This window comes from Myxine glutinosa, chromosome 11 (assembly GCF_964187855.1).
Source record: "Myxine glutinosa chromosome 11, kmMyxGlut1.1, whole genome shotgun sequence".
Classification (NCBI taxonomy): Eukaryota; Metazoa; Chordata; class Myxini; order Myxiniformes; family Myxinidae; genus Myxine; species Myxine glutinosa.
Window position 1 is genome coordinate 94,466,427 of NC_136271.1, and position 26,985 is coordinate 94,493,411.

General features: G+C 45.3%; 1 protein-coding gene across 4 annotated transcripts in view; it reads right to left on the reverse strand.

The window, feature by feature from the left end:
- The window catches only part of DOCK4 (dedicator of cytokinesis 4), a 267,843-nt gene that overhangs the window by 4,483 nt on the left and 236,375 nt on the right, over positions 1-26,985 (reverse strand). For 3 of the 4 annotated variants that reach the window (XM_078786873.1, XM_078786871.1, XM_068131478.2), the window contains 8 exons: positions 18,643-18,762; positions 18,323-18,411; positions 17,897-18,038; positions 13,466-13,547; positions 13,149-13,264; positions 12,925-13,009; positions 2,375-2,527; positions 2,025-2,068 (listed from right to left, as the gene is read on the reverse strand). In XM_078786873.1, the coding sequence (XP_078642999.1) occupies positions 2,025-2,068; positions 2,375-2,527; positions 12,925-13,009; positions 13,149-13,264; positions 13,466-13,547; positions 17,897-18,038; positions 18,323-18,411; positions 18,643-18,762 (831 nt within the window). The remainder of the gene's footprint in view (positions 1-2,024; positions 2,069-2,374; positions 2,528-12,924; positions 13,010-13,148; positions 13,265-13,465; positions 13,548-17,896; positions 18,039-18,322; positions 18,412-18,642; positions 18,763-26,985) is intronic. The other variant, XM_078786872.1, reaches the window with a different exon arrangement.

Consider the following 26,985-nt stretch of genomic DNA (forward strand, 5'->3'; position numbering starts at 1 on the left):
GACCTGGTCTGAAACCAAATTGATGATCAGAGATCAAGCCATTGGAGAAGAGGAAAGATTTCATATCCGAAGCAATGATGGATTCCATGACTTTGCTGATAATTGGGAGCAGGCTGATTGGTCTGTAGTTGCAAGGATCTGTTTTTGCACCTTTTTTGTGTAAAGCGGTAATGTTTGCTGATTTCCAGGATGCTGGCAGATGACCTTGAGCAAAAGATAGGGTGAAAAGAACAGAGAGAGGGTGAGATAGAGCGGCAGAGCAGGATTTTAGGACCCGTGGGCTGATGCCATCTGGTCCAGTTGCAGAATCAGAGTCGAGGTTTGACAAAAACTCCTCCACCTTGTCAGGAGAGAAGGTCACAGAGTCCAGGAGCAGTTTGGTTCGACTGGGAAAGGTGGGAACAGAGAGAGATGGGTTTGGGACTATATAAGGATTTTGAGGCAAACACAGAGTCGAGGCATTCGGCTTTGTCACGAGCGATGTCAACTGTGTGGCCATTTGAGGTAAGGGAGGGGATGGAGGGGGAACAAACACCAGAAACGGATTTGACCAGACGCCACCAGGATTTGGAGGAAGGAGACAGGTTTGAGAGTTCATTCTTCAGTGAGGAGAGATAGTGCTTCCTGGCACTCCTGAGGGTAGACACACACTTGTTCCGAGCTTGGTGGAAGGAACTGAGATTTCCTTCAGTTGGATTAGCCTTCCAAGAGGCAAAGGCAAGTTGTTTCAGGGCAACTGCCTCACCACAAGATTCAGTGTACCATGGACGGGAGGAAGGGTAAGACAACTGAAGGCGAGATGGGATAAATCTGTGCATGAGAGAGATCAGTTTGCTCTGGAAGAATTCCCAGGAAGAATTGATGTCAGAGGCAGTGGAGATGGGAGACCAATCCAGACGATTGATGGCTGCTTGAAGACCGTCCCAGTCGGCCTGAGTGAAATGCCAGACTCGTCGACGCTGAGGAGGCTCTCTGAGAATGGCCAGAGAGATGTCCACTTTGACAAGCACATGATCAGAAGAACCGATTGGAGCAGAAGAAGAGCAGCAGACATTAGCAGGGAAGTTAGTCATAACCAAGTCTAGAAGAGAAGATACTCCATTGGCTGAGATCCGGGTCGGGAAATTGACAGATTGTGTCAATCCCAGTGAGTCACAGAAGTCCTTTGCTGAGGTGCCATGACTGGTGAGAGAGGAACCCACACCCAACCAGGTGGCATGATGACAATTGAAGTCACCACATATGTGGAAGAGAGAGTTGGGATGAGTGGATAGAAGTTGGTCCATGTTGTCGGACAGTGAAATGTAGATGGAGTCATCACTGTTTGGGGGATGGTACAGAACACATATGAACAAAAGGTGGGAGCGGAGAGGAAGCCGTAGCCAGAGGTACTCCTGGGGGTGAGGAGGAGAGAGGGCAGTGCAAGGAGAGTGAGGAAGAGAGTTTTTGATAAAGATAGCCACCCCACCACCAGGCCGAGGCTCAGGTCTATCATACCGGAGGAGGGAGTAACCAGGAAGAGATATTAAGGAATCAGAGACATCTTGAAGGAGGAAAGTCTCTGTTAAGCAGATCAAGTCTGGATTGTCAGAAGCAACCTGTATGGAGAGATCAGTCAGGTTTGAGCGAAGGCCCCGACTGTTTGAGGTCCATACCGTTAATGAAGAGAGAGGGGGAGCATCGGGTACAGGACAGGGGAGGGAAGGAGTAGGGTAAGATGAAGGATGAGAGGGGGAGGTAGGGAGAGCAGTTGTTAGTGTGTCAGCGATTGCAGAAGAGTTCCAAGAAAGGGAAGGATGAGGAGGATGAAAGGTTTGAAGGTGAAGGGATGAGGCACAGTGAGGGGTTGTTTGAGGGGGGGCAGAGGAAAGAAGATGGTTGGGGGGGGGTGGAGGTATGAGATAGAAGGGAGACGAAGTGGGGAGGAGGCAGCTTTGAGGAGGAGGGGGGAGGAGGGAGAATTGGAGAGGAATGGTATGGGGGGAGATTTGAATGGGAGGGGTTGGGGGGGAGATGGAACAAACCTTGCGCATTGGACGAGCTGCCAAGTTGGTCACCTGTTCATTTCCTGCAAATAACAGCAAGTCAAGTGTGCTTTCCAAAACAAGATGTCATTCTCAGATTTATAGAATCGATGTTTGTTTGTTAGGTGTTGTGGACAATTATAACTTTTCTTGAAACTTATTAACCTCGTTTCGTGTGGGTGGGGGGAAATAGTACGTAGTTCGCGTGGAAGACAAACACATTCGTGGAATCGGCGTTCCTTCACATGACTTGCACATACATGAGTAGACAATAGACAAATAGTCTTTCAACTTGGGTTTACATCATGAGCCAGGGAGTTCAGATGGTAACATTAACAGGCCAATTGCACCTTGTTCACCAGTTCGTGGGGGCACAGGGGGCGATACAGGTGTCAGAGGCAAGCGCTGCACAGGAAGAGGAATGGGTGAGTGTGATTGTGAATGAATACAGTGTTCTCTTGAGTGTCCATCCAAGCTCCAGCTGCTGGGAGCAGGTGTGACAGCTGTAATTACAATGAAAAACAAACAATAAATTGATGAATGAAACACATTATATACAACACTTTCCTATTAAAGATAAAATCTTAAACCACGTTACGAAAGGAGAGGTGGGACAACAAAACAAAGCTTAAGAGGAGAGTGGAAAATACAGGGTTTTAAAGAAAAGACGAGGCTGCAAATCTCAAAAGGCAGTGAATATGAAAGTTGAGCACGTTTGGAACATGCTCATTTTGTAAGGGATTGCTACGTGCTTCCAGTCGGAAGACCAACGTGAGTGTGCCGTGCTGTGACGTATCCTCCAGTAAATACAAGACAGGAACCGAGTTTTTGTTACCTCTGTTTTGTTTTCACGTCTGTGATCAGGATATGTCAAAAGGTTATTGACGGATTCGGATGAAAGTTGGTGGACAGGTTGGGTGTGGGAGGAGGACGAAATAATTAGATTTTGTTGAAGATACTATAATTTAAAAGTGATTTTTCACTATTGAGAGATATAGCATATCCAAAGATATAGCAAAGATAGAGAGATATAGCAAAGATAGATAGAAAGAGATATAGCAAAGAGATAAAGCCAAAAAGGATATATAGCATGATATCTCAAAAACGTATGGACGGATTTGAGTGAAACTTGGTGGATGACAAGACAAGCCAATTCGATTTGGGTTCAGGTCCTGATCCATATCTGGCCTATCAGTGGGATACAAAACATAAACCGTTCAGCCTGGCGAAGGTCTGCACTCTGTTGAGTCCTGTTCAAGTTGTCACTGCAGTTGCAACATCGATTAAAAAAACCAGCACAAACCAGAAACAATTGGTGGTTGAATTCAGTGACCTGGTATGCAAATCCTCTTAAAACTTCGTCAATTAGGTGAAAATTGAGGATTTTAGAAATTTGGCCTATGTTGACCTCAAAAACAATTGGTGGTTGAATTCAGTGACCTGGTATGCAAATCGTCTTAAAACTTCGTCAATTATGTGAAAATTGTTTATTTTAGAAATTTGGCCTATGTTGACCTCAAAAACAATTGGTGGTTGAATTCAGTGACCTGGTTGCCAAATCCTCTTAAAACTTCGTCAATTTGGTGAAAATTGAGGATTTTAGAAATTTGGCCTATGTTGACCTCAAAAACAATTGGTGGTTGAATTCAGTGACCTGGTATGCAAATCGTCTTAAAACTTCGTCAATTATGTGAAAATTGTTTATTTTAGAAATTCGGCCTATGTTGACCTCAAAAACAATTGGTGGTTGAATTCAGTGACCTGGTATGCAAATACTCTTAAAACTTCGTCAATTAGGTGAAAATTGTTTATTTTAGAAATTCGGCCTATGTTGACCTCAAAAACAATTGGTGGTTGAATTCAGTGACCTGGTATGCAAATACTCTTAAAACTTCATCAATTAGGTGAAAATTGAGGATTTTAGAAATTTGGCCTATGTTGACCTCAAAAATACTTGGTGGTTGAATTCAGTGACCTGGTATGCAAATCCTCTTAAAACTTCGTCAATTAGGTGAAAATTGAGGATTTTAGAAATTTGGCTTGTGTTGACCTCAAAAACAATTGGTGGTTGAATTCAGTGACCTAGTATGCAAATCCTCTTAAAACTTCGTCAATTAGGTGAAAATTGAGGATTTTAGAAATTTGGCTTGTGTTGACCTCAAAAACAATTGGTGGTTGAATTCAGTGACCTGGTATGCAAATCCTCTTAAAACTTCGTCAATTAGGTGAAAATTGAGGATTTTAGAAATTTGGCTTGTGTTGACCTCAAAAACAATTGGTGGTTGAATTCAGTGACCTAGTATGCAAATCCTCTTAAAACTTCGTCAATTAGGTGAAAATTGAGGATTTTAGAAATTTGGCTTGTGTTGACCTCAAAAACAATTGGTGGTTGAATTCAGTGACCTGGTATGCAAATCCTCTTAAAACTTCGTCAATTAGGTGAAAATTGAGGATTTTAGAAATTTGGCTTGTGTTGACCTCAAAAACAATTGGTGGTTGAATTCAGTGACCTGGTATGCAAATCCTCTTAAAACTTCGTCAATTAGGTGAAAATTGAGGATTTTAGAAATTTGGCTTATGGTTGACCTCAAAAATACTTGTTGGTTGAATTCAGTGACCTGGTATGCAAATCGTCTTCAAATTTCAAGTCAATCTGATAAAAATTAAGGATTTTACAAATTTGGCCTATGCTGACCTTTTGGCCTATGTTGACCTCAAAAAGAGTTGGGGGTTTAATTCAGTGACCAGATATGCAAATCCTCTTCAAATTTTAAGTTAATCGGATGAAAATTGAGGGTTTTAAAAATCTGGCCAACGTTGACCTCAAAAATACAGACTTGGCATTAACATGGATTTTTTTTTTGTGGGGGTGAACTTACTTTTCAAGATGTCTTAGAACCAAAAGTTCATTGGAATTATGTTGAAAGTATTCTAGATTTTGTTAATGTGACCTTTAAAAGAAACAAAAACCACATATGACATTTCAAAACAAATAAATAGATCCTTGAAAGTGATGTCAACTGATATCGAACTCAATTCATGGACAGTACTGTGTTAAACTTATGTAGGTTTTCCAGAAGTATCTCTTTATTTTGCACATTAGCCCAAATTTTTTTAAACAAAAACAAAAGTTAAATTACGACTGGGATTACGGACAGTAAAATTACAGTTCAGTACTTCGTGTAACCCCCACGAGCATTCAGGAGAGCACGTACACGTTGAGGCATGCTGTTCACGAGATTTGCCAAGGTTTGGCCAGGAATCGATTGCCATGCAGTGACAATAGCCTTCTGCAATTCACGCACAGAGGTCGGCTGCTGGTCCAAGTGGTCGATTTGACGCGTTAATTCTGCCCACAAGTTCTCTATCGGATTCATATCCGGGGACATGGCAGGCCACTCCATATGCTCTACACCACGGTCAGCAAGAAAGTGTTGGATCATGCGAGCACGATGAGGCCGTGCATTGTCATCTTGGAAGACAAAGTTTCCTCGAAAGGCTGCACGAGCAAATGGAAGCAATGTTTCTTCCAGAATGGCCCTGTACTTGAACTGGTTCAGGTTTCCATTCAGAACAACCAGGTCAGTTTTGCCCCCTGCATGAAAAGCAGCCCAAACGGTCACACCACCACCTCCAGCCTGGACTCTTGGCACTATACAATCTTTGTTGTGGGCTCCATGCACTTGTCTGCACACTCGGACGCGGCCATCTTGACGATAGACCAGAAATCTAGACTCGTCACTGAAGATCACGTGATTCCAGTGTCCTGGCTGCCATTGACGATGCTCTCTGGCCCACTGCAATCGGCGCTGGCGGTGTTGTCGGGTCAGGCGTGGCTTTCTCAGGGGACGCCTGGCACGATAGCCTGCTTGAACCAGTTGTTGGTTGACTAGCCTTCTGGATACAGGCACATTTGTCAGTTGCTGCCACTCAGCCCTAAGCCGATTAGCTGACTTGGTACGGCCATTGCGGACTAACCGGTGCAGCTGGCGATCATCCCTCCTTGTGGTTCTGCGGGGACGTCCTGGCCTCGGTATTGGAGTAGGGACACCCCTCTGAGCATTTCGTTTCAGGATCTTTGACACCTGACCTTGAGTGATGCCATATTGCCGAGCAATAGCACGCTCTTTGATGCCGTAATTTCGTAAAGCCACCACTCCATGACAAACAGCATTGTCGAGTTGACGGACCATCTCCAGGGGAAGCGGCAATAACTTTTGGAGATGTGCAGCAGTTGTTTTCCACTAATACAGAACGCAACAACTCTTGTATACCCGACTGTGAAGCCAATCGCCAAATGCACCTATCCGTACATTTTGCCACGCCACCTGTGATATAATCCTGTTGTTGACTTCTTGCTGCGACAGACGATCAGTGACATGGTTCTTTTAACAAATAAATCACCAAAGTGTAAAAGAAACTCACCAGATTGATATACTGAGTTAAGAAAGTAAACCCAAGTCAAGAAAAAAAAAAAATTCCATATTAAATGCCAAGTCTGTAGTTGGTGGTTTAATTCAGTGACCAGATATGCAAATCTTCTTCAAATTAAGTTAATAGGATGAAAATTGAGGATTTTAGAAATCTGGCCTACGTTGACCTCAAAAATACTTGGTGGTTGAATTCCGTGAACAGATATGCAAATCCTCTTCAAATTTCAAGTTGATTGGATGAAAATTGAGGATTTTAGAAATTTGGCCTATGTTGACCTTTTGGCCTAGGTTGACCTCAATAGTTGGTGGTTGAATTCAGTGACCATATGTGCAAATCTTCTTCAAATTGCAAGTCAATCAGATGAAAATTGAGGATTTTAGAAATTTGAAATAAGTGGTTAACCTTTGGCCTATGTTGACCTTTTGACCCCAAAACAATAGGCTTCTCGCTTATGACCAACTCCACCATTTGGTGAAGATCAGTTGAAAATTGTGACCTGTAGGCCGGTGACAGACAGACGGACAGAATAACGCGCAAGACCAACCAATATACGTGAAGGAACCTTCGATTTTCGCAGGTAAATAAGAGTGCATTGGGGATTGGGCCGACCAGGTGAAGTGTGATGCGGGCATGATTCATAACCTGGAGGTGCAACACCAGTGATGCCCGTGAATTGCGAATTCTAAAAGGAGAAAGTGCTGTTGGATTGTGGCAAATAATCAAATGAAAAGCATTTCACTTCGTGTGTATTTTAGGTGTGGGAAGTACATCACACCAAGCCATGGTATAAAAGTGCGTTACAGTATTTGCTTCAAAATGGTCAAACGTGCTTCCGTTAAATGTCACTGTCAAAAAGTGCGAACGTCCATTCATCAGATGCCATGACGTGGACCATGTATCAATGTTTGGCAGTTTCATTGTGTCAGAGGCTGTGCGCGCACTGCAGCGAGAACATCCCGATCTGAATTAAACATGGCCGCTAAATTAATTAATTAATCATGGCTGCTTAGTTGATGAATTAATTAAACATGGCTGCTTAATTAATTAATTAAACATGGCTGCTTAGTTAATTAATGAATTAAACATGGCTGCTTAGTTAAGTAATTAATTAAACATGGCTGCTTAGTTAATTCATTAATTAAACATGGCTGCTTAATTAATTAATCAAACATGGCTGCTTAGTTAATTAATGAATTAAACATGGCTGCTTAGTTAATTAATGAATTAAACATGGCTGCTTAGTTAATTCATTAATTAAACATGGCTGCTTAGTTAATTCATTAATTAAACATGGCTGCTTAATTAATTAATCAAACATGGCTGCTTAGTTAATTAATGAATTAAACATGGCTGCTTAGTTAATTCATTAATTAAACATGGCTGCTTAGTTAATTCATTAATTAAACATGGCTGCTTAATTAATTAATCAAACATGGCTGCTTAGTTAATTAATGAATTAAACATGGCTGCTTCGTTAATTAATGAATTAAACATGGCTGCTTAGTTAATTAATTAATTAAACATGGCTGCTTAGTTAATTCATTAATTAAACATGGCTGCTTAATTCATTAATCAAACATGGCTGCTTAGTTAATTAATGAATTAAACATGGCTGCTTAGTTAATTAATTAATTAAACATGGCTGCTTAGTTAATTCATTAATTAAACATGGCTGCTTAATTAATTAATCAAACATGGCTGCTTAGTTAATTAACGAATTAAACATGGCTGCTTAGTTAATTCATTAATTAAACATGGCTGCTTAGTTAATTAATGAATTAAACATGGCTGCTTAGTTAATTAATGAATTAAACATGGCTGCTTCGTGAATTAATTAATCTCCGCTGTTCGTGATGTTCTGAAGTCGTGCTGAGCGAAAATCGCGATCGTGCTTTAGATTTAGTGTTATGATATTAACGATGACAGAGATTTAATATCACGATCGTTGCTGCGCATGCGCAGTCGATAAATCGCACGTTCAACCCGGATGTTGACGGTGCATCGATTGCTTTGAGCGCTTTTGTTTGTCTCTCAAAAGATATACCCGTATTAAATTCAGCTTTGTGAAATAAAGAAGGTGACACGACATGGAACGTGTCATTAAACATTGAAACAAACAACCAATTCATGAAGGCGTCCAAACTGCGGCCGATGTCGAAGTCGCCGGTCTGTCTGAGTTCGCTTTGTCTGTGCTCCAAGTTCAACACTTAAGGTGACGTCATGTCAAAGATCGACAAGGTGAGCACTCGGTGTGTGCAGTTTTGGCTTTGAGTTTGAGGACAAGGAAGTAATCTCGTTCTTTCTCTCACCGTTCGTGACGCACCGAAAGGGCGGGAAACATGGCGACGTTGTTTCCTCCATTTAATTGTTCATCACATTTTTGCCACAGACACCATCGGACGGACACCATTAGTATTATCCCACCTCGTGGGGTCGGCTGGGGAAAGCTTGGCCCAAGTCATTCACGAAAAGGCTGGCCAGGCCTGACATTCGCCTAGTTAGTTCATCTAGCCATGGGGCCGCCATACTCGCCAACCCTTTGCGAAGGACACCATGGGATCTTTTTGTCCCCCGACCCATGCTGGCAGACGGGACCCCCAGTTTAACGTCCATCCGAGGGACCGCACGCACATTGACGAATCACCTGTGATTACCGAGCAGCTTGCCTGTGAAACACCGGGATGGGAGTTTATAGCTGGGTCAGGATTCAAACTCACACTCATCTTCGAGGTGAGTGCGTGTACATGTGCGCCATCCTGTCCGCCTGTGAAGTTCCACATCAAAGGCGTAATTGTAAATGCCCGAAGAGTGAAGATAGTCATATGACTTTCTTCATAAATGCTGTGTTCAGTTAGCAAGCTGCTTTCTTGGTGTGTTCCGTTAGCAAGCTGCTTGCTTAGTGTTCCGTTAGCAAGCTGCTTCCTTGGTGTGTTCCGTTAACAAGCTGCTTGCTTGGAGTGTTCCGTTAACAAGCTGCTTCCTTGGTGTGTTCCGTTAGCCAGCTGCTTGCTTGGAGTGTTCCGTTAGCAAGCTGCTTCATTGGTGTGTTCCGTTAGCAAGCTGCTTCCTTGGTGTGCTCCTAGCAAGCTGCTTGCTTGGAGTGTTCCGTTAGCAAGCTGCTTGCTTGGAGTGTTCCGTTAGCAAGCTGCTTGCTTGGAGTGTTCCGTTAGCAAGCTGCTTGCTTGGAGTGTTCCGTTAGCAAGCTGCTTGCTTGGAGTGTTCCGTTAGCAAGCTGCTTCCTTGGTGTGTTCCGTTAGCAAGCTGCTTCCTTGGTGTGTTCCGTTAGCAAGCTGCTTCCTTGGTGTGTTCCGTTAGCAAGCTGCTTCCTTGGTGTGTTCCGTTAGCAAGCTGCTTCCTTGGTGTGTTCCGTTAGCAAGCTGCTTGCTTGGAGTGTTCCGTTAGCAAGCTGCTTGCTTGGAGTGTTCCGTTAGCAAGCTGCTTCCTTGGTGTGTTCCGTTAGCAAGCTGGTTGCTTGGAGTGTTCCATTAGCTAGCTGCTTGCTTGGTGTTCCGTTAGCTAGCTGCTTCCGTGGTGTGTTCCGTTAGCAAGCTGCTTGCTTGGAGTGTTCCGTTAGCAAGCCGCTTGCTTGGTGTTCCGTTAGCTAGCTGCTTCCGTGGTGTGTTCCGTTAGCAAGCTGCTTGCTTGGTGTTCCGTTAGCTAGCTGCTTGCTTGGTGTTCCGTTAGCTAGCTGCTTCCGTGGTGTGTTCCGTTAGCAAGCTGCTTGCTTGGAGTGTTCCTTAGCAAGCTGCTTCCTTGGTGTGTTCCGTTAGCAAGTTGCTTCCTTGGTGTGTTCCGTTAGCCAGCTGCTTGCTTGGAGTGTTCCGTTAGCAAGCTGCTTCATTGGTGTGTTCCGTTAGCATGCTGCTTGCTTGGAGTGTTGTTAGCAAGCTGCTTGCTTGGAGTGTTCCATTAGCAAGCTGCTTCCTTGGTGTGTTCCGTTAGCAAGCTGCTTCCTTGGTGTGCTCCGTTAGCAAGCTGCTTGCTTGGAGTGTTCCGTTAGCAAGCTGCTTGCTTGGAGTGTTCCGTTGGCAAGCTGCTTCCTTGATGTGCTCCGTTAGCAAGCTGCTTCCTTGGTGTGTTCCGTTAGCAAGCTGCTTCCTTGGTGTGTTCCGTTAGCAAGCTGCTTGCTTGGAGTGTTCCGTTAGCAAGCTGCTTCCTTGGTGTGTTCCGTTAGCAAGCTGGTTGCTTGGAGTGTTCCATTAGCTAGCTGCTTGCTTGGTGTTCCGTTAGCTAGCTGCTTCCGTGGTGTGTTCCATTAGCAAGCCGCTTGCTTGGTGTTCCGTTAGCTCGCTGCTTCCGTGGTGTGTTCCGTTAGCAAGCTGCTTGCTTGGTGTTCCGTTAGCTTGATGCTTCCGTGGTGTGTTCCGTTAGCAAGCTGCTTGCTTGGAGTGTTCCGTTAGCAAGCTGCTTCCTTGGTGTGTTCCGTTAGCAAGCTGCTTGCTTGGAGTGTTCCGTTAGCAAGCCGCTTGCTCGGAGTGTTCCTTTAGCAAGCCGCTTGCTCGGTGTGTTCCATTAGCATGCTGCTTGCTTGGTGTGTTCCGTTAGCAAACCGCTTCCTTGGTGTGTTCTGTTAGCAAGCTGCTTGCTATCGCTTGCCAAGCCAGACGTTCCATATCAAGCGCTTTGCAAACTGCTCGTCCAGTCACTCGACAAAGGAGCAAAGCGATTTCGTCCAGGTAAAATTAGGTTTGACTTTAAACAAATTGCAACAAAATTATGAATTAAAGTACAAACGAACACAGGTAACTCCATGGTTATTCAGTTTGTTTTATGTGGATTGTTATTGTATGTTTCATGGTTCTCAAGGCACTTGTTGTTGTTGTTGTTACGAATGGACATTATTAGCCCCCATTGGACCGAGTCCCAAATGGAGGCTTATGGATTTGATCTCGTGCGTCTGCAACCATATCTCGGAGATTTATTCAATAATTTTGTTCATACTTGGCAGAAAGACAATACATGACGGTGTACATATATGCACATCATTCTGTTTCGTGATACGATCAAAGATGGCCAACTGACGGCCATTTTACTTGTAAAAACAAACAAAAAAAACCCCGATGTTGAACACGTCCTCCACCATTTCTTGGACATGCATTTACCAATCTTGTTCAAAAATTGCACACAGATAATGAATGGTGGCTTACATATACATGTCATTTCTTTTCGAAAACAGATCCAAGATGGCTGACTGGCATACATTTTGTTACTTAAACGTGTCTCCAACAATTTATCAGACATGCATGGTGCGATTTTCTTCAAACTTGGCACAAAGACGATACATGAGGGTACATATTATGCAGAAGATTTTGTTTTTGTAATTCGACCAAAGATGGCCGACTGACGGCCTTTCACTCCGTACAGCAAAATTACTAAAACCATGGCGGCTGACATTTGACATCTTTTTCTTCTTGTTCATATTATCATGATATCGCGATAATCGTGATAATGAGGTCCATTATCGTGATACAAGCTTTTCCTTTACCGCCCAGGCCTATTCTAAAGGGATCTTTATTTCACCTTTCCATTGAATAATATGGGGCTGACAGGATGGCCTAGGCCCTACAGGTACGCACACTCACCTCTAAGCGGTTTAGCCTGGGTTTTGAATCCCGCCCCAGCTATAAACCGTCGCCCTGGTGATTCACATGCACGGTGGTTCATCAATGCGCGTGTTTCGTCCCTTTGATGGATGTTAAGCTGGGCGTCCTTTCTGCTGACATTAGTTGGTGGACGTTAAAGATCCCACGGTGTCCTTCGTGAAGAGTAGGTAAACTATCACCGGCACCACGGCCTAATTACGAATTCCTGCCCTGACTGCCTGAATCGAAGAACACAACCCTCGTCTTGTCCAGAATGCATTCTGAACAACCCCCGTCCTCAAAGGAAGCTGTTTTGGGGAGTAAAAAGCCTTGCAGTGCCCAAGCTTCTTATTTTGTGTGAGCATAAGGCTGCGGGGTAGCATCATTGGCTGAGGGTGTGGTCGTGCCACCGATTCAATGTCCTCTGATGGCAGGGGAAGGAATTTGTAACTTATTCAGGGTGCCGGCTATAGCTCGCCTCCTCTTTGCGAGAGGCACCGTGGGATCTTCAGCGTCCGCAGAACAATGCTAGCAGGCGGGACACCAAGTTTAACGTCTGTCTGAGGGACGGCACACACATAGATTGTGAAACACCAGGATGACAGTTTATAGTTGGGCAGAGATTCGAACCCGAGACTGGACAGCTTAGAGGGGAGCGTACGTACTGCAGTGTACATACCTCAGCTATCCTGCCGGCCCTGTGCCAGCTATGCTTGGTTCATACATGAGAGTACCATCATATAGAGCAATTGTGCTATTGTTTGGCTTGTCATAATGGATGATGGTGCTTTGGGATGAAAATCCGAATTTAACAAACAAATCCATATCAGTCGGGTCAATTTGGAAAAGGGGTTTCCAAGGGCGATGATGAGGAACATAGTTACCTCTGTCTCCAGTGGAGAGGTTTGGGTCACTGTTTGGCTTTCCTGGTCCACGGACCTGCTGCAGCAGGCTTTGTTGCATGTTCATCTGAAATAAAGACGATGGAAAAGAATAAGATATTAATATTTTCACACATTTGACACCACGTGAGTAGTATTGAAATAACTACCATTACCATCCCAAGATTGGTATGTTACAATGCGCAAACGTGTTCGGCGGTTTCTACCTGTTTACGTTCATAGGTTGGAGGGTACAGGGCACTGGCAGGCCTTTCCTTTGGCAATAGAAGCAACGAAGATGGCAAAGCAAGAGAACCACGAGGGTCACCAAACAAGGGCGATGCTTCGGAGAGATAAAAATGAATAAACACGTCAACCTAATTGGTGCATCAAACACAAAGCTTCATGAACATTCCAAACACCTAGACAAGGGATCCTCTCTTGATGCCGTCAGTTGTTATTTCATTAAAATGCTCGACTGACATTTTGGAATTAATTTAGGAAGAGGAGCTTTAGGTGATTGTAACTGTCGTGTTTAGCTTACCATGGTTGCTGTAAGGAGCAGCGCTGAACACCTGGCCTGGAGCAGACTGGATTGATACGAGGCTGCTGGTCGATGGGCTCACCTGGGAGCAGCCAATGGAAAAACCAGGAAGACAACAATTGGCAGAGAATCCCCGAAAATAATGGATTATAAATTTATTTTTACACCCACATTGCTCACACCCCTTGGCGCATCAATGCCTGTATGGAACACCTGGCTGGCTCACACCCCTTGGCGCATCAATGCCTGTATGGAACACCTGGCTGGCTCACACCCCTTGGCGCATCAATGCCTGTATGGAACACCTGGCTGGCTCACACCCCTTGGCGCATCAATGCCTGTATGGAACACCTGGCTCACTCACACCCCTTGGCACATCAATGCCTGTATGGAACACCTGGCTCGCTCACACCCCTTGGCACATCAATGCCTGTATGGAACACCTGGCTGGCTCACACCCCTTGGCACATCAATGCCTGTATGGAACACCTGGCTCGCTCACACCCCTTGGCACATCAATGCCTGTATGGAACACCTGGCTGGCTCACACCCCTTGGCACATCAATGCCTGTATGGAACACCTGGCTGGCTCACACCCCTTGGTGCATCAATGCCTGTATGGAACACCTGGCTGGCTCACACCCCTTGGCGCATCAATGCCTGTATGGAACACCTGGCTGGCTCACACCCCTTGGCGCATCAATGCCTGTATGGAACACCTGGCTGGCTCACACCCCTTGGCGCATCAATGCCTGTATGGAACACCTGGCTGGCTCACACCCCTTGGCGCATCAATGCCTGTATGGAACACCTGGCTGGCTCACACCCCTTGGCGCATCAATGCCTGTATGGAACACCTGGCTGGCTCACACCCCTTGGCGCATCAATGCCTGTATGGAACACCTGGCTGGCTCACACCCCTTGGCGCATCATCAATACCTGTATGGAACACCTGGATGCTGACTGAATAATTTTGGGGGTCCGCTAAGCCATTGATGCAATGTCCTTCTCTTAACCCCCATCCCCTCTCCCCTACCTCCATCCTGCAGATCAGGGTCAACTTGGAGTACCTTCACACAACGGCCGAATCTGAAGCGTAAAGTGAGATTTGTTTTATTTCCAAAAGCGAATGCTTGGAGACGGGAAAGCTGGTTTAATATTCCATCCAAAGGGCAGTGTACTCAATTATGCAACTACCCTAACCTGCCAAACGGTCACAGGTTCTATATGGAGTTGCCAGTTCCAGCACAGAACTCGCGTTCCACAAGAGAATAAAAAGGAAAAGTTATTGATTTGGCTGCCGTGGAAGATGGAAATGTGCTGATGCTTTGGGCCTCACCCTTAGTCGAAGCAAAAGAGAGAAGGAAACGGAAAGTTGTTGATATGGGATAGGTAATGTCACCAATGACCTCACCCTTGACGTGATACATGTGAACAACACCAATTTGGAGTCAGAACAGGTCACGCCACTTTGGACATGCTGCTCCTATTCTTCAAATAATGGATGGAGGCCCTCAGTATCACACATGACATCGGGGCAGTCTCTCTAGACATATCTAGCTCGCTCGATACAGTCTGGCGATCCCGCCTTGCTCTCCAAACTACCTGCCCATGGCATCCAAGGCCAACTCCACTCTTGGGTAACTGACTTCCTCCAATCTCGTAGCCATGTGGCTCTCAAAGGAATCATTTCATCTCCTCTCCCTGATAAGGCTGGAGTGCCCCCAGTCCTATTCATAATCTTCATCAATGATCTCTTTGACTTTCTGGAAAATCCCCTTTATCTCTTTGTTGAGGACCCCACCTGATGCCGTGACATCCCTCATCCTTATGATAGGCAGGCTGCAGCCTCTTCCCTCTCTTCAGACCTTGAAAAATCCATAAGCTTGTCAACACACGTGGAACATGTCTTTTAATCCTGACAAATCTCACACTCTCACTATCTATCTCCAAAAGGACCTTCCTGTCTACCTCTTGAAGAGGATCAGTCACTCAAACCCCTGGGTCTCACTTTCAGTGATGGTCGTTCTTGGGTAAACCACATTTTTCCAGTTACCGACTGGGCATACTCCATCATATAAGGTCCTTCTTTGGCACACCTGAACTCCTATCTACCTAAAAGGCCTCCATCTGCATCTTGATGGAGTACTGCCCTCCCCTCTAGACTAGCGCCCCTGCATCACAACTTGCTCAGCTTGACACCGTGGAAATCAAGGCCTTCAAGATTATTGGAATGTCTCATGATGAAGCTGAGAGCTGGGTCTATGGTCCATGGGCTTTTCACTTTCCCACCGCAAACATGTTGGTGGTCTCTGTCTTCCAACGCCTCCTTTCTGGTCTTGCACAATCTGCTCTTTCCATGCTTTTTCCTCCCCCCTCCCTTCCCCCTCTCCGCTCGCGCCCCCCCCCTCCGCTCGCGTCCCCCCAACCCCCACACCCACGTTCCTGCAGGGCACACATTGCACCATCATTCCCTTTCTGGTGAAACTGCCGAAATGCAGGATCACTGCTCACCTCCACTCATCCGTTCCTCTTTTTCCCACCTGTGGCACAAACTTCCACATCTTCTTCAATCTCGTTCTTCCCTTAAAATCTTCAAGAGAGTTTTTCATCATCATTTCAGATCATCCCTGATCCAAAACCATGATCTCGAAAGTCTCGTATCTACGGAGGGTATCCGTGTACCCCCCCCCCCCCCCCCCAGGACTCTACCAAACCAACTATTTTAGCTTCCTTTTATGGTCCTATTAAGCATTTGAGATGTTAACAAAATAAAAAAATAAAAAATAAAAAAAAAATCGATATTCAAGATGTCGTCCAAAATGGCCGCCAAAATGGGTAAAATCAAAGAATATGGTATATAACATCTCAAAAATGTGGCAAATTGGAGAAATAATCATTGGGATTTGGTTCTTGGTCATTAGTAACTAATTCCCGAATGTTTGGATTTTGTTGCACTGTATATTATTCTTAGTTTCAGGCTGTTGTATACAATTTTCTATGATTTTGCCTATTGTGGTGGCCATTTTGGATGCCATCTTGGAATTTAAGCATTGTAACAAAATTCAATCACTAGGTATTAGTTACTAATGATGAGAAACACATTATTCCAATGAATAATTTACAATTTTGTCAGTTTTTGGCTGTTATATATAATTTTCTATGATTTTGCATATTTTGGCAGACATTTAGGAGGCCATCTTGGATTTTAAAAAATGGCAACAAAGCCCAATTATCAGAAACTAGTAACTGCACGGATACCCTCTGTAGATACTCCCCTATTAGTACCCTCTTTAACCCCCATATCCAACTACAGCGTGATGTTGGCTTCACGGTTCGGGTGCTGGCTTGAGATCTGAGGGTCCTGAGTTCAAGCCCCTGTCATCCGTTGAATCAACACCAGGTGGGTTGACTCAGCTTGTCATCCTTCCACCTTCCCAAGTCGGCAAAATGAGTACCTGCTTAGTGGGAAGAATGAGCCATTCGAATATCATGCGTTGGAGTGGTGACCCGTCCAGAATAGTGCCCAATAGCCTAGGAAACTGCTTCGGCAGCCCTACGCACCTGCAGATGCAAAAAGGAGTGGCCCTGGTCCTCCTCCTCCTCCTCCTCCTCCCAACCACATCCCAATTCATCCTCCTTCCAAATTTCCAGTTTTCCCTCCTGACACTTTCCTACTGTAATCCATCTTGCCCATTCCATGCTTCTCCTCCTGCCCCCCATTCCTCCCCACACCCATTCAGTGCTTGTGCACCTCCATCTGACTGGGCCTTCACCTTAACTGTTCCTTTTGTCCTGTTGTGTCCTGATCCGTTCAGTGTACTGGCTTTTCCACGAGAGTCGACTATGTATACAAGTTTTTTTTCCTTTCATTCAAACATGACAAAAGTTCATGAAATTTTCTGCTCAAAGGCCCATTCCCTTAAAATCACCCACCAGGAACATTCAAATGCATACGGTCAGTGCAATACCCATGACTTTATTAACCCCACAACCTCCTTCCTCTTCTTTTTCTTCTCCTTTCAACCAATATGTCACTCATGATGGTTACACCTTTACCTAATACGTCAATCATGATGCTCACACCTTGCACCAATAGGTGTCACTCAGCTGTATCACGGCAAGGTTGAGGTCATTGTTGATGTCAATTACACTATATCAACCACTTCCTGTTTTCTTCTCTCTTTCGATCTATCTCTATTTGACAAAGGGTAAGGCCCAGTACGTCAGCACATTGTCATCTTTCACGGCAGATAAATGGACCATTTTCTTCTTGTGAGAGTTTATCGTCAGACTTGGAAACAAAACACCGATGAGGATGCATGTGTCCACCACTGAGCTACCCAGTGATCCCGACCCCTTGGTATTCCCATTGCAGTATTACAAAGAAAGATTGATATTAATCACCTCACAGACGATGTGAAGGCTAACCTGCATCTTGTGCGAGAAGCATTCATCAGAACCATCTCCACCAGTACTGTCAGACATCCAGAATATGCCACCAGCATCGGTGGATGTCTGGGAGGACAGAGATGATCCAGAATGTCGAACCAAGCCCATGAGATTCATCGGGCTGAGGGTGCAATGAGAAGTACACTAAATGTGAGATCTGCCTCAATGTGCCAATGATATTGAACATGTTGCAAAATTGCTCATCAGGGGTAGTGCTCAATCGACTGCGATTACACTTCATTAGTATCCAAGACCAAAGCTCAGTCTACGATGCATATTACAATATTTTAATGTGACGTAGGTCCTACCAAGTCAAATACCCAGTATGTGGGCAAACAAGCGACTACATTGCACCCTCTACATGTAATGGCAATGAAGAATGAACGTGTCTTTGCGACATGTGACCTGTGCCTGTTAAGGTGCTTCAGTAGGTCGGGACTGACGGAGTGCTGCGAGTGGAAGCCGCAAGGCAGGCGAGCTTGCCAAACAGAATCCTAAAATAAACACAGGCAAACATCAGCATAGGAAGTGCAGGAGTCTGACATCCATTCTTTACATGATTTTTCTCAAATACCTTGTTTTAGGTTTGAGCATCGAGAATCTTTCTTGGTGCAGGTCCAGATCATCTGCTTAAATACGTTTTAAATTGTGCACACAAACAAATAATAAGAAGCTCTGAAGACCCTCCGGCTTCTAATAAAACATATTGGAAGTATTTTTCCCACCTGTTCCATCAAGCTGTTTTGCATCACTTGGAATTGCTCGAGAAGCTTGTTGTGGAGAGGTCGCATGTCTTGGGTGACCAGTTTATCATGGACTGAGAGACCCTCACGCAGGATGTGAACCTAGGCAAGCAGAAAAAAAATACCTCCAAACTCTCCTTACCTCCACAGCAGAGCAGCCTTGTATCATGTTATGCACACTACCCTCATCCTGCATCCCCAATGGTCTCTCCACACATACAATTTTGTTCCCCCTCTTACTTGGCTCGGGGGAATTTTCGCAGCGCGACTTTTACATATGCGGCATTTTGGTGCCGATCCTGAAATGTCCACGGGGCATTCACAATCAACCACAAAATATGGACTAATCATAGATACTAGTACTGACAATAAAGTTCCAGGACTGATGTTTTTCGTAGCATGTGGCAGCACTAGATTGGGTTTCACAATTGGACATGCATCATAATCTTCCTGTTAGTACTAGTATATATTGTTACGTTTGTGGTGGTAGCAATGGAATACCTTAGGCCAGGTAGGATTGTATAGGGTATTGTGCTCCTACTGTCACGAAGAAGAAGAAACCTTCCTATAATTAAGTTAGGCACGGATGTCAGGTAAGTGTATATTTGTCTCCATGCGAAGGGTGGAGCTGTGCTAATTATTATTATTATTTTTTTTGTATACAAGATCGAGGCTCGTGTAAGAGCTAACATTGATCACAAAAAGACAAACTGACACAAAACATATAATAAAGGGAGCGGGAGACAAGATGGGGAGAGAGTGGGGAGGGAAGCACACAAGTACAACATTTGAGAGCAGGGACATCGGGAGATCTGTGGGAGGGTCTGGCGGCTGAGGCTGGGGGGGGGGGGGGGCACGGGGAGGGGGAGAAATAGAAAGTATAATTGTAAATTAAAATTATTAGGTAACATTATTATTAATATTTAAAAATAACATTTATTTTATTTATTTGTTATTTAAAAAATAACATTTTAATAATAACATTATTAAAATTATTAATTAATAAATTAGGGTATAAAGGTAACATTCCCTGTGTGGTAATTGCCTCTGTGGTTTTCCCTTTGTTCTTATAAAACACACACTACAGCCATGCGATCAGGACCTGAAATAAACCACACAATCGCCGACCGGATCCGGACATTCTACCACTGACGCCACCCAGCGGAGTCATCTCAAGGGCTGTCAAGAAGGCCGTGAGACCCCGCCCTGAGAGGAACGATTTGTTATGGCCATAGATTGATGCGACGGCGCTCGGTGATTGGAGCGCGGGTGACGTCAGAAAGAACATTCTGGCGCCAGGCACAAAAGGGACACGTCCCACCATTTTCGCTCTCTCTTGCGGTGGGTTTCATTGCAAGCAGTCACACTTCCTGCTCTCTCTTGCACTGGGTTTCATTGCGAGCAGTCGCACTTCCTGCTCACTCTTGGTTCCGACATTCATTACGAGCGGACGCACTCTTGGTCCTGGTTTCTATCACATGCAGTCGCACTGCTCTCTCTGTTCCGGGCTACACGAAAGGCGGACGCAACTCTCTCCCTCTCTCTCTTGGTGCTGGCTCAAGACGGTTGTGCCCCATGCCGTGTGCGCCTGAGAAGCCTCGGAGCTTGGTGGAGTGTGAAGCGATCGGAAGAAGGAGTTTTGCCGCCGCTTCATGGCTCAGTGTGCTCTGTGGCGATTTGTGCCATCCAGACCAGAGTTAAATGCTGGCTGGCAGGAACATTATTTATTTTGCCTTTCATTTTCCCCTTGTGGTGTATATGAGTCCATGTGGAGATGTCTCACGACTGGATTTATTTTACCTCAACATTCTTTTTATCGTGTTGCATTATTTTAATGAAACGCTTATTTGTTACATTTTCAGTCTGTCTTATTTATATGTCATGCGTACGAGGACGCCCAAGTGAAATCCATGCAGGAGATCTCGCGAGATCTTGGAGACGGCGGCAGGGATTTTCGAAGCTCCACACGGTCTCCACGTTTTTCGAAGTTAAGTCTGTTCACAATTGTATTTTGTCGAAACTGTATTTATATTTCGGTGTGTGAAGTTATTGTGTGCAACTTTGGTTGTTTCTCGGTGTTTATCTTTCATAAATTGATCGTCTGTTTGCCGTGTCGCGAGCAAGGCCTTGTACAGTGTGCACTGTACAACCTTGAGGCTTTGTTTTTCTCTCAGTGGTCCGTCGTTTGTGATCCAATAACTTTCGTCCTCTGTATTCCCAGTCTTTTCACCCATAGCCTACTTCCTTGTGTAAATCTCAACTCAAAAAAAAAAAAAAAAAAAAAAAAAAAAAAAAAAAACATTTCTTTCTCTGTTCTCATTCGTTTATTCATTCTTATTCGTGCGTTCGTTCTTCGACCACGTGTTTCTCCCCCATTTCCATTTCCCCAGATAGTTTTCACTCATTAACCTTCAATGTTTACACTTTCCCCTCAAGTTATGTATTCCGTCATATTTTATAACACCTTTTTCTTCTTCTTCTTTAAAAGGCTGCTTTCGACTTGCTCACCAAATCAATTCATCCCAAAAAAAAAATCCATCTCCTATAGTGCCTTTTTTCTACATTCCCTAAACTCTCCTGCACTCCATCCTCCATCCAGCGTCCTTAAACGTATTTTTAACTCGAAGGTCACAAGAAACTCATTTTGCAATAAATGTTCGTTTCCCATAAATCGTACACTTTCAAAAATCCAATCTCACCCCTCCCCTCCAAATCTTCCCCATAACCCCTCCCCTCCAAATCTTCCCCATCACCCCTCCCCTCCAAATCTTCCCCATCACCCATCCCTTTCAAATCTCCCCCCTTGCCCCCTCCCTCCTAAACTACCCCCTCACCCCTCCCCGCCAAGACGCCCCCTCGCCCCTCCCCTCCTAGACTCCTGCCTCACCCCTCCCCTCCAAATCTCCCCCATATCCCATCCCTTTCAAATCCCTCCCCTTGTCCCTTCCCTCCCAAACTCCCCCCTCACCCCTCCCCTTCAAATCTCCCCACCCTCATTGCTTCTCAATTTCCCCCCTCTCACTCCCCCTCCTCAAAGCATCCTCCCCGCTTCTTCCCCCTTCAAACTCTCACCTCCATCTCCCCCAACCTTCTGCCTCGCTCTTCCCCCTCCTCAAATAACACCTCATTGTGGCTCACCCAATCACCATCAAACCTTTTGTCCGCCCCATCCTTCCCTTTCTCCGAGCTATTCTGAAATCTCTGACACACCTTCAACAGCTCTCCCTACCTCTTCCACCTCTTCCACATCTTACGCTACCCCTCCTCCCCCCTGTTCTGTATCTGATGCTCCCCCTTCCTCTTCATTAACGGTATGGACCTCAAACATCCGGGGCCTTCGTTCAAACTTAACTGATCTCTCCATACAGGTTGCTTCTGTCAAACCAGACGTGATCTGCTTAACAGAAACTTTCCTCCTTTATGATGTCTCTGATTCCATAGTATCTCTCCCGGGCTACTCCCTCCTCCGGTATGATAGACCTGAGCCTCGTCCTGGAGGCGGGGTTGCTATCTTTATCAAAAACTCTCTTCCTCACTCGCCCTGCACTGCACTCTCTCCACCTCACCCCCAGGAATACCTCTGGCTACGGCTTCCCCTTCGCTCCCACCTCTTGTTCATATGTGTGTTGTACCGTCCACCAAACAGTGATGACTCCATCTACATCTCGCTGTCTGATGATATGGACCAACTTCTATCTACTCATCCCAACTCTCTCTTCCTCATATGTGGTGATTTCAACTGTCATCATGCCAGTTGGCTGGGTGTGGGTACCTCTCTCACCAGCCATGGCTCCTCAGCAAAGGACTTCTGCGACTCACTGGGACTGACACAATCTGTCAATTTCCCGACCCGGATCTCAGTCAACGGAACATCTTCTCTTCTGGACTTGGTTATGACTAACTTCCCTGAAAATGTCTGCTGCTCTTCTTCTGCTCCGATCGGATCATCTGATCATGTCCTTGTTAAAGTGGACATCTCTCTGACCATCCTCAGGGAGCCTGCTCAGCGTCGACGAGTCTGGCATTTCACTCAGGCCAACTGGCACGGTCTTCAAGCAGCCATCAATCATCTGGACTGGTCTCCCATCTCTACCACCTCTGACATCAACTCATCCTGGGAATTCTTCCAAAGTAAATTGCTCTCTCTCATGCACAGATTTATCCCATCTCGTCTTCAGTTGTCATACCCTTCCTCCCGTCCATGGTACACGGAATCTTGTGGTGAGGCTGTTGCCCAGAAACAACTTGCCTTCGTCTCCTGGAAAGCAAATCCAACGGAAGGAAATCTCATTTCCTTTCACAAAGCCCGAAACAAGTGTGTGTCCACCCTCAGGAGAGCCAGGAAAGAATATCTCTCCGTTCTCAAGACCGAACTCTCTTATCTGTCTCCCTCTTCCAAATCCTGGTGGCGTCTGGTCAAATCCGTTTCTGGTGTTTGTTCCCCCTCCATCCCCTCCCTTACCTCAAACGGCTACACAGCTGACTCCGCACGTGAAAAAGCTGAATGCCTCAACTCTGTGTTTGCCTCTAAATCTTGTGTCCCAAACCCATCCCTCTCTGTACCCACCATACCCAGTCGTACCCTGCTGCTCCTGGACTCCGTGTCCTTTCCTCCTGACAAGGTGGAAAAGTTTCTGTCAACCCTCGACTCTGATTCTGCAACTGGACCCGACGGCATCAGCCCACGGGTCCTAAAATCCTGCTCTGCTGCTCTATCTCACCCTCTCTCTGTTCTCTTCACCCTCTCTTTTGCTCAAGGTCAACTGCCATCTGCTTGGAAATCAGCCAACATCACCGCTTTGCACAAAAAAGGTGCAAAAACAGATCCTAGCAACTACAGACCAATCAGCCTTCTCCCAATTATCAGCAAAGTCATGGAATCCATCATTGCTTCTGATATGAAATCTTTCCTCTTCTCCAATGGCTTGATCTCTGATCATCAATTTGGTTTCAGACCAGGTCACTCTACTCTGGACATGCTGCTTCTGCTGTCTCAACAATGGATGGAGGTCCTCAATGCCAAACAGGAAATTAGAGCTGTCTCCCTCGACATATCACGTGCCTTCGACACGGTCTGGCACCCCGCTCTGCTCACCAAACTCTCCTCCTTTGGTATCCATGGAAATCTCCACGCATGGCTGGCGGACTTCCTCTCTAGTCGTCGTCAACGTGTGGCCCTGAATGGGTTTCTCTCATCTCCTCTTCCTGTTCAGGCTGGAGTTCCCCAAGGCAGTGTTCTGGGCCCCGTGCTTTTTCTGGTCTTCATCAATGATCTCTCTGACTCTCTCGAAAATCCTCTCTATCTCTTTGCTGATGACTCCACTCTCTGCCGCTCCATTCCTCTTCCCTCAGATCGGCAGTCTGCTGCCTCCTCACTCTCTGAAGACCTGGACAAAATCACAGACTGGTCAAACAAGTGGAACATGTCTTTCAATCCTGACAAATCTCACACTCTTACTATGTCTCTCCGAAAAGATCGACTGGACAACCCTCCCATCTACTTTCTCAACAATCCTCTCCAAGAAGTTCTGTCGCTCAAGATTTTGGGTCTCACTATCTGCCATGATCTTTCTTGGGAAAACCACATTTCCAAGCTGGCCTCCAAAGCCAGTCGCCGACTGGGCATCCTCCGTCGTGCGAAGTCCTTCCTCGGCACACCTGAGCTCCTCACCACATACAAGGCTTTCATCCGCAGCTCAATGGAATACTGTTCTCCCCTATGGGCCGGCGCTCCTGCCTCACACCTAGCTCGGCTTCACGCTGTTGAAACCAAAGCTTTCAGAATTATTGGAATCTCCCGCGATGAAGCTATCTCTGAGGGCCTTTCACTCACTCACCGCAGGCAGGTAGGTGGTCTTTCTGTCTTCTACCGACTCCTCTCCGGCCTTGCACCCCCAGCTCTCTCTGTGCTCTGTCCCCCAAATATTCCTACAGGTCGCACAAGATCTGCCAGCAACCCTCTGATGGTTAAACTGCCGAAATCTCGGCTCTCCGCTCACCTTCACTCTTTCATTCCTCTTTTCTCCCGCCTCTGGAACAAACTACCTCACTCCCTTCAATCCCACTCCTCCCTCCAGGTCTTTAAAACAGCTGTTCACCACCATCTCTTATCTTCCCCCATCCAAAACCTTGATCTTTTCTACCCCCGCTAATTCACCCCAGATCCACCTTGTTTGAAATTCCAACTTCTTTCCTGTAAGTCCTGGCAGGGTCCATATGTTTTATACCTCTCCCACTGCCCCCTTCCCACGCCCCCCCCCCCCCCAAAGCCCTCGCCCTCTCTCAGATCTCTCGATGTCTCCATGTCTCTCGGTCCCTGCTCTCAAATGTTGTGTTTGTGTCCTTCCCCCTCTCTCCCCATCTTGTCTACTGCTCCCTATGTTATATGTTTTATGTGTCGGTTTGTCTTTCTGTGTGATTAATGTTCGCTCTTTCACGAGCCTCGAACTTGTATACAAAAAAAAAAAAAAAAAAAAAAAAAAAAAACCCCCATAGTTTGGGTGAATGCCTCGGAGTTAAAGCTCGGTTGGCCATCCGTCACCCAGGGGTCTTAACCCCGGGGACATGACAACATGTATGTGTATACAGTCACGTGAAAAAGTAAGTACACCTCATGTAAAGTTTTGACTTTTTCAACATATTTCAACATACAGCAATTTGATCTTCATTTCAACAATATTGATAGATAAAGGTGATATAATATAACAAATATCATGAAACATTTACATTTTGTAGTCCATTGTATAATTTAAATAAACATAAATGCAAATTTCGCATGTGGAAAAAGTAAGTACATCCCTACATTTATCACTACTTCAAATACCTAAAATTAGAATCAGGTGCACCAGCTCAGGTGCAAATGATTAGAACATCGCCAGACAGGATATTGGAGGAACCTGTCTTATTTAAACCCCAGACATTTCGTTTGGTTTGCTCTTTGTTGTTGAAGTGTGCGGCGTCACCATGCCTAGATCAAAAGAGCTCTCTGAGGCCTTCAGAAAGAAGGTTATAGATGCCTACGAGTCTGGGAAGGGATTTAAAAAGATCTCCAAACAATTTGAAATCAATCATTCGACTGTCCGGAAGATCATCTACAAGTGGAGAAGATTCCAAACAACTGCCAACTTGTTCAAGCCAGGCCGCCCCAGCAAGTTCAGCCCGAGAGCAGACCGCAAGATGCTGAAAGAAGTCTCTAAGAACCCCAGAATGTCATCACGGGACCTACAGGTAGCTCTTGCCACTGTTGATGTCAAAGTGCATGAGTCTACCATTAGAAAGAGGCTGCACAAATTTGATCTACATGGGAGGTGTGCCAGGAGGAAACCTTTGCTGTCCAGAAAGAACATCAGGGCAAGACTAAAGCTTGCCAATGAACACCTAGGCAAAGACCAGCACTTCTGGAACAATGTGCTCTGGACAGATGAGTCAAAGGTAGAGCTATTTGGCCACAGTACCAGAAGACATGTTTGGCGAAAACCAAAGACAGCATTTGACCACAAGAACCTGATACCAACTGTAAAGCATGGAGGTGGAAATATTATGGTTTGGGGCAGCTTTGCTGCATCAGGGCCTGGGTAGCTCGCCATCATAGAATCCATTATGAATTCTTCATTGTACCAGAGGGTGCTTGAGGATAATGGGAGGCCATCTGTCGGAAAGTTGAAGCTCAACCGAAGGTGGACCTTGCAACATGACAATGACCCTAAACAGTAAATCCACCAAGGAATGGCTGAAAAGAAAGAAATGGAGAGTTCTGGAATGGCCAAGTCAAAGCCTGGATCTAAATCCCATCGAGATGTTGTGGGGGGATTTGAAACGAGCTGTGCATGCAAGAAACCCCTCAAACATCGCACAGCTGAAAGAATTCTGCATGGAGGAGTGGGCAAAAATTTCTCCCAGTCGATGTCAGAGACAGGTAGACAGTTATAAGAAACGCCTACTTGAGGTTGTTTCTGCCAAAGGGGGCAATACCACCTATTAGAGCCAAGGGTGTACTTACTTTTACCACAAGCGAAATTTGCATTTTTGTTTATTTAAATTATACAATGGACTACAAAATGTAAATGTTTCATGATGTTTGTTATATTATATCACCTTTATCTATCAATATTGTTGAAATGAAGATCAAATAGCTGTATGTTGAAATATGTTGAAAAAGTCAAAACTTTACATGGGGTTTACTTACTTTTTCACGTGACTGTGTGTATGTATATATATGTATATATATACGTTATATATATACGTATATAGTCGTTATATATATACACGTGTATGTGTGGGCTGTTATATTGACCGGTTCGGTTGTGTTTTGTAGCCGTACTGAAG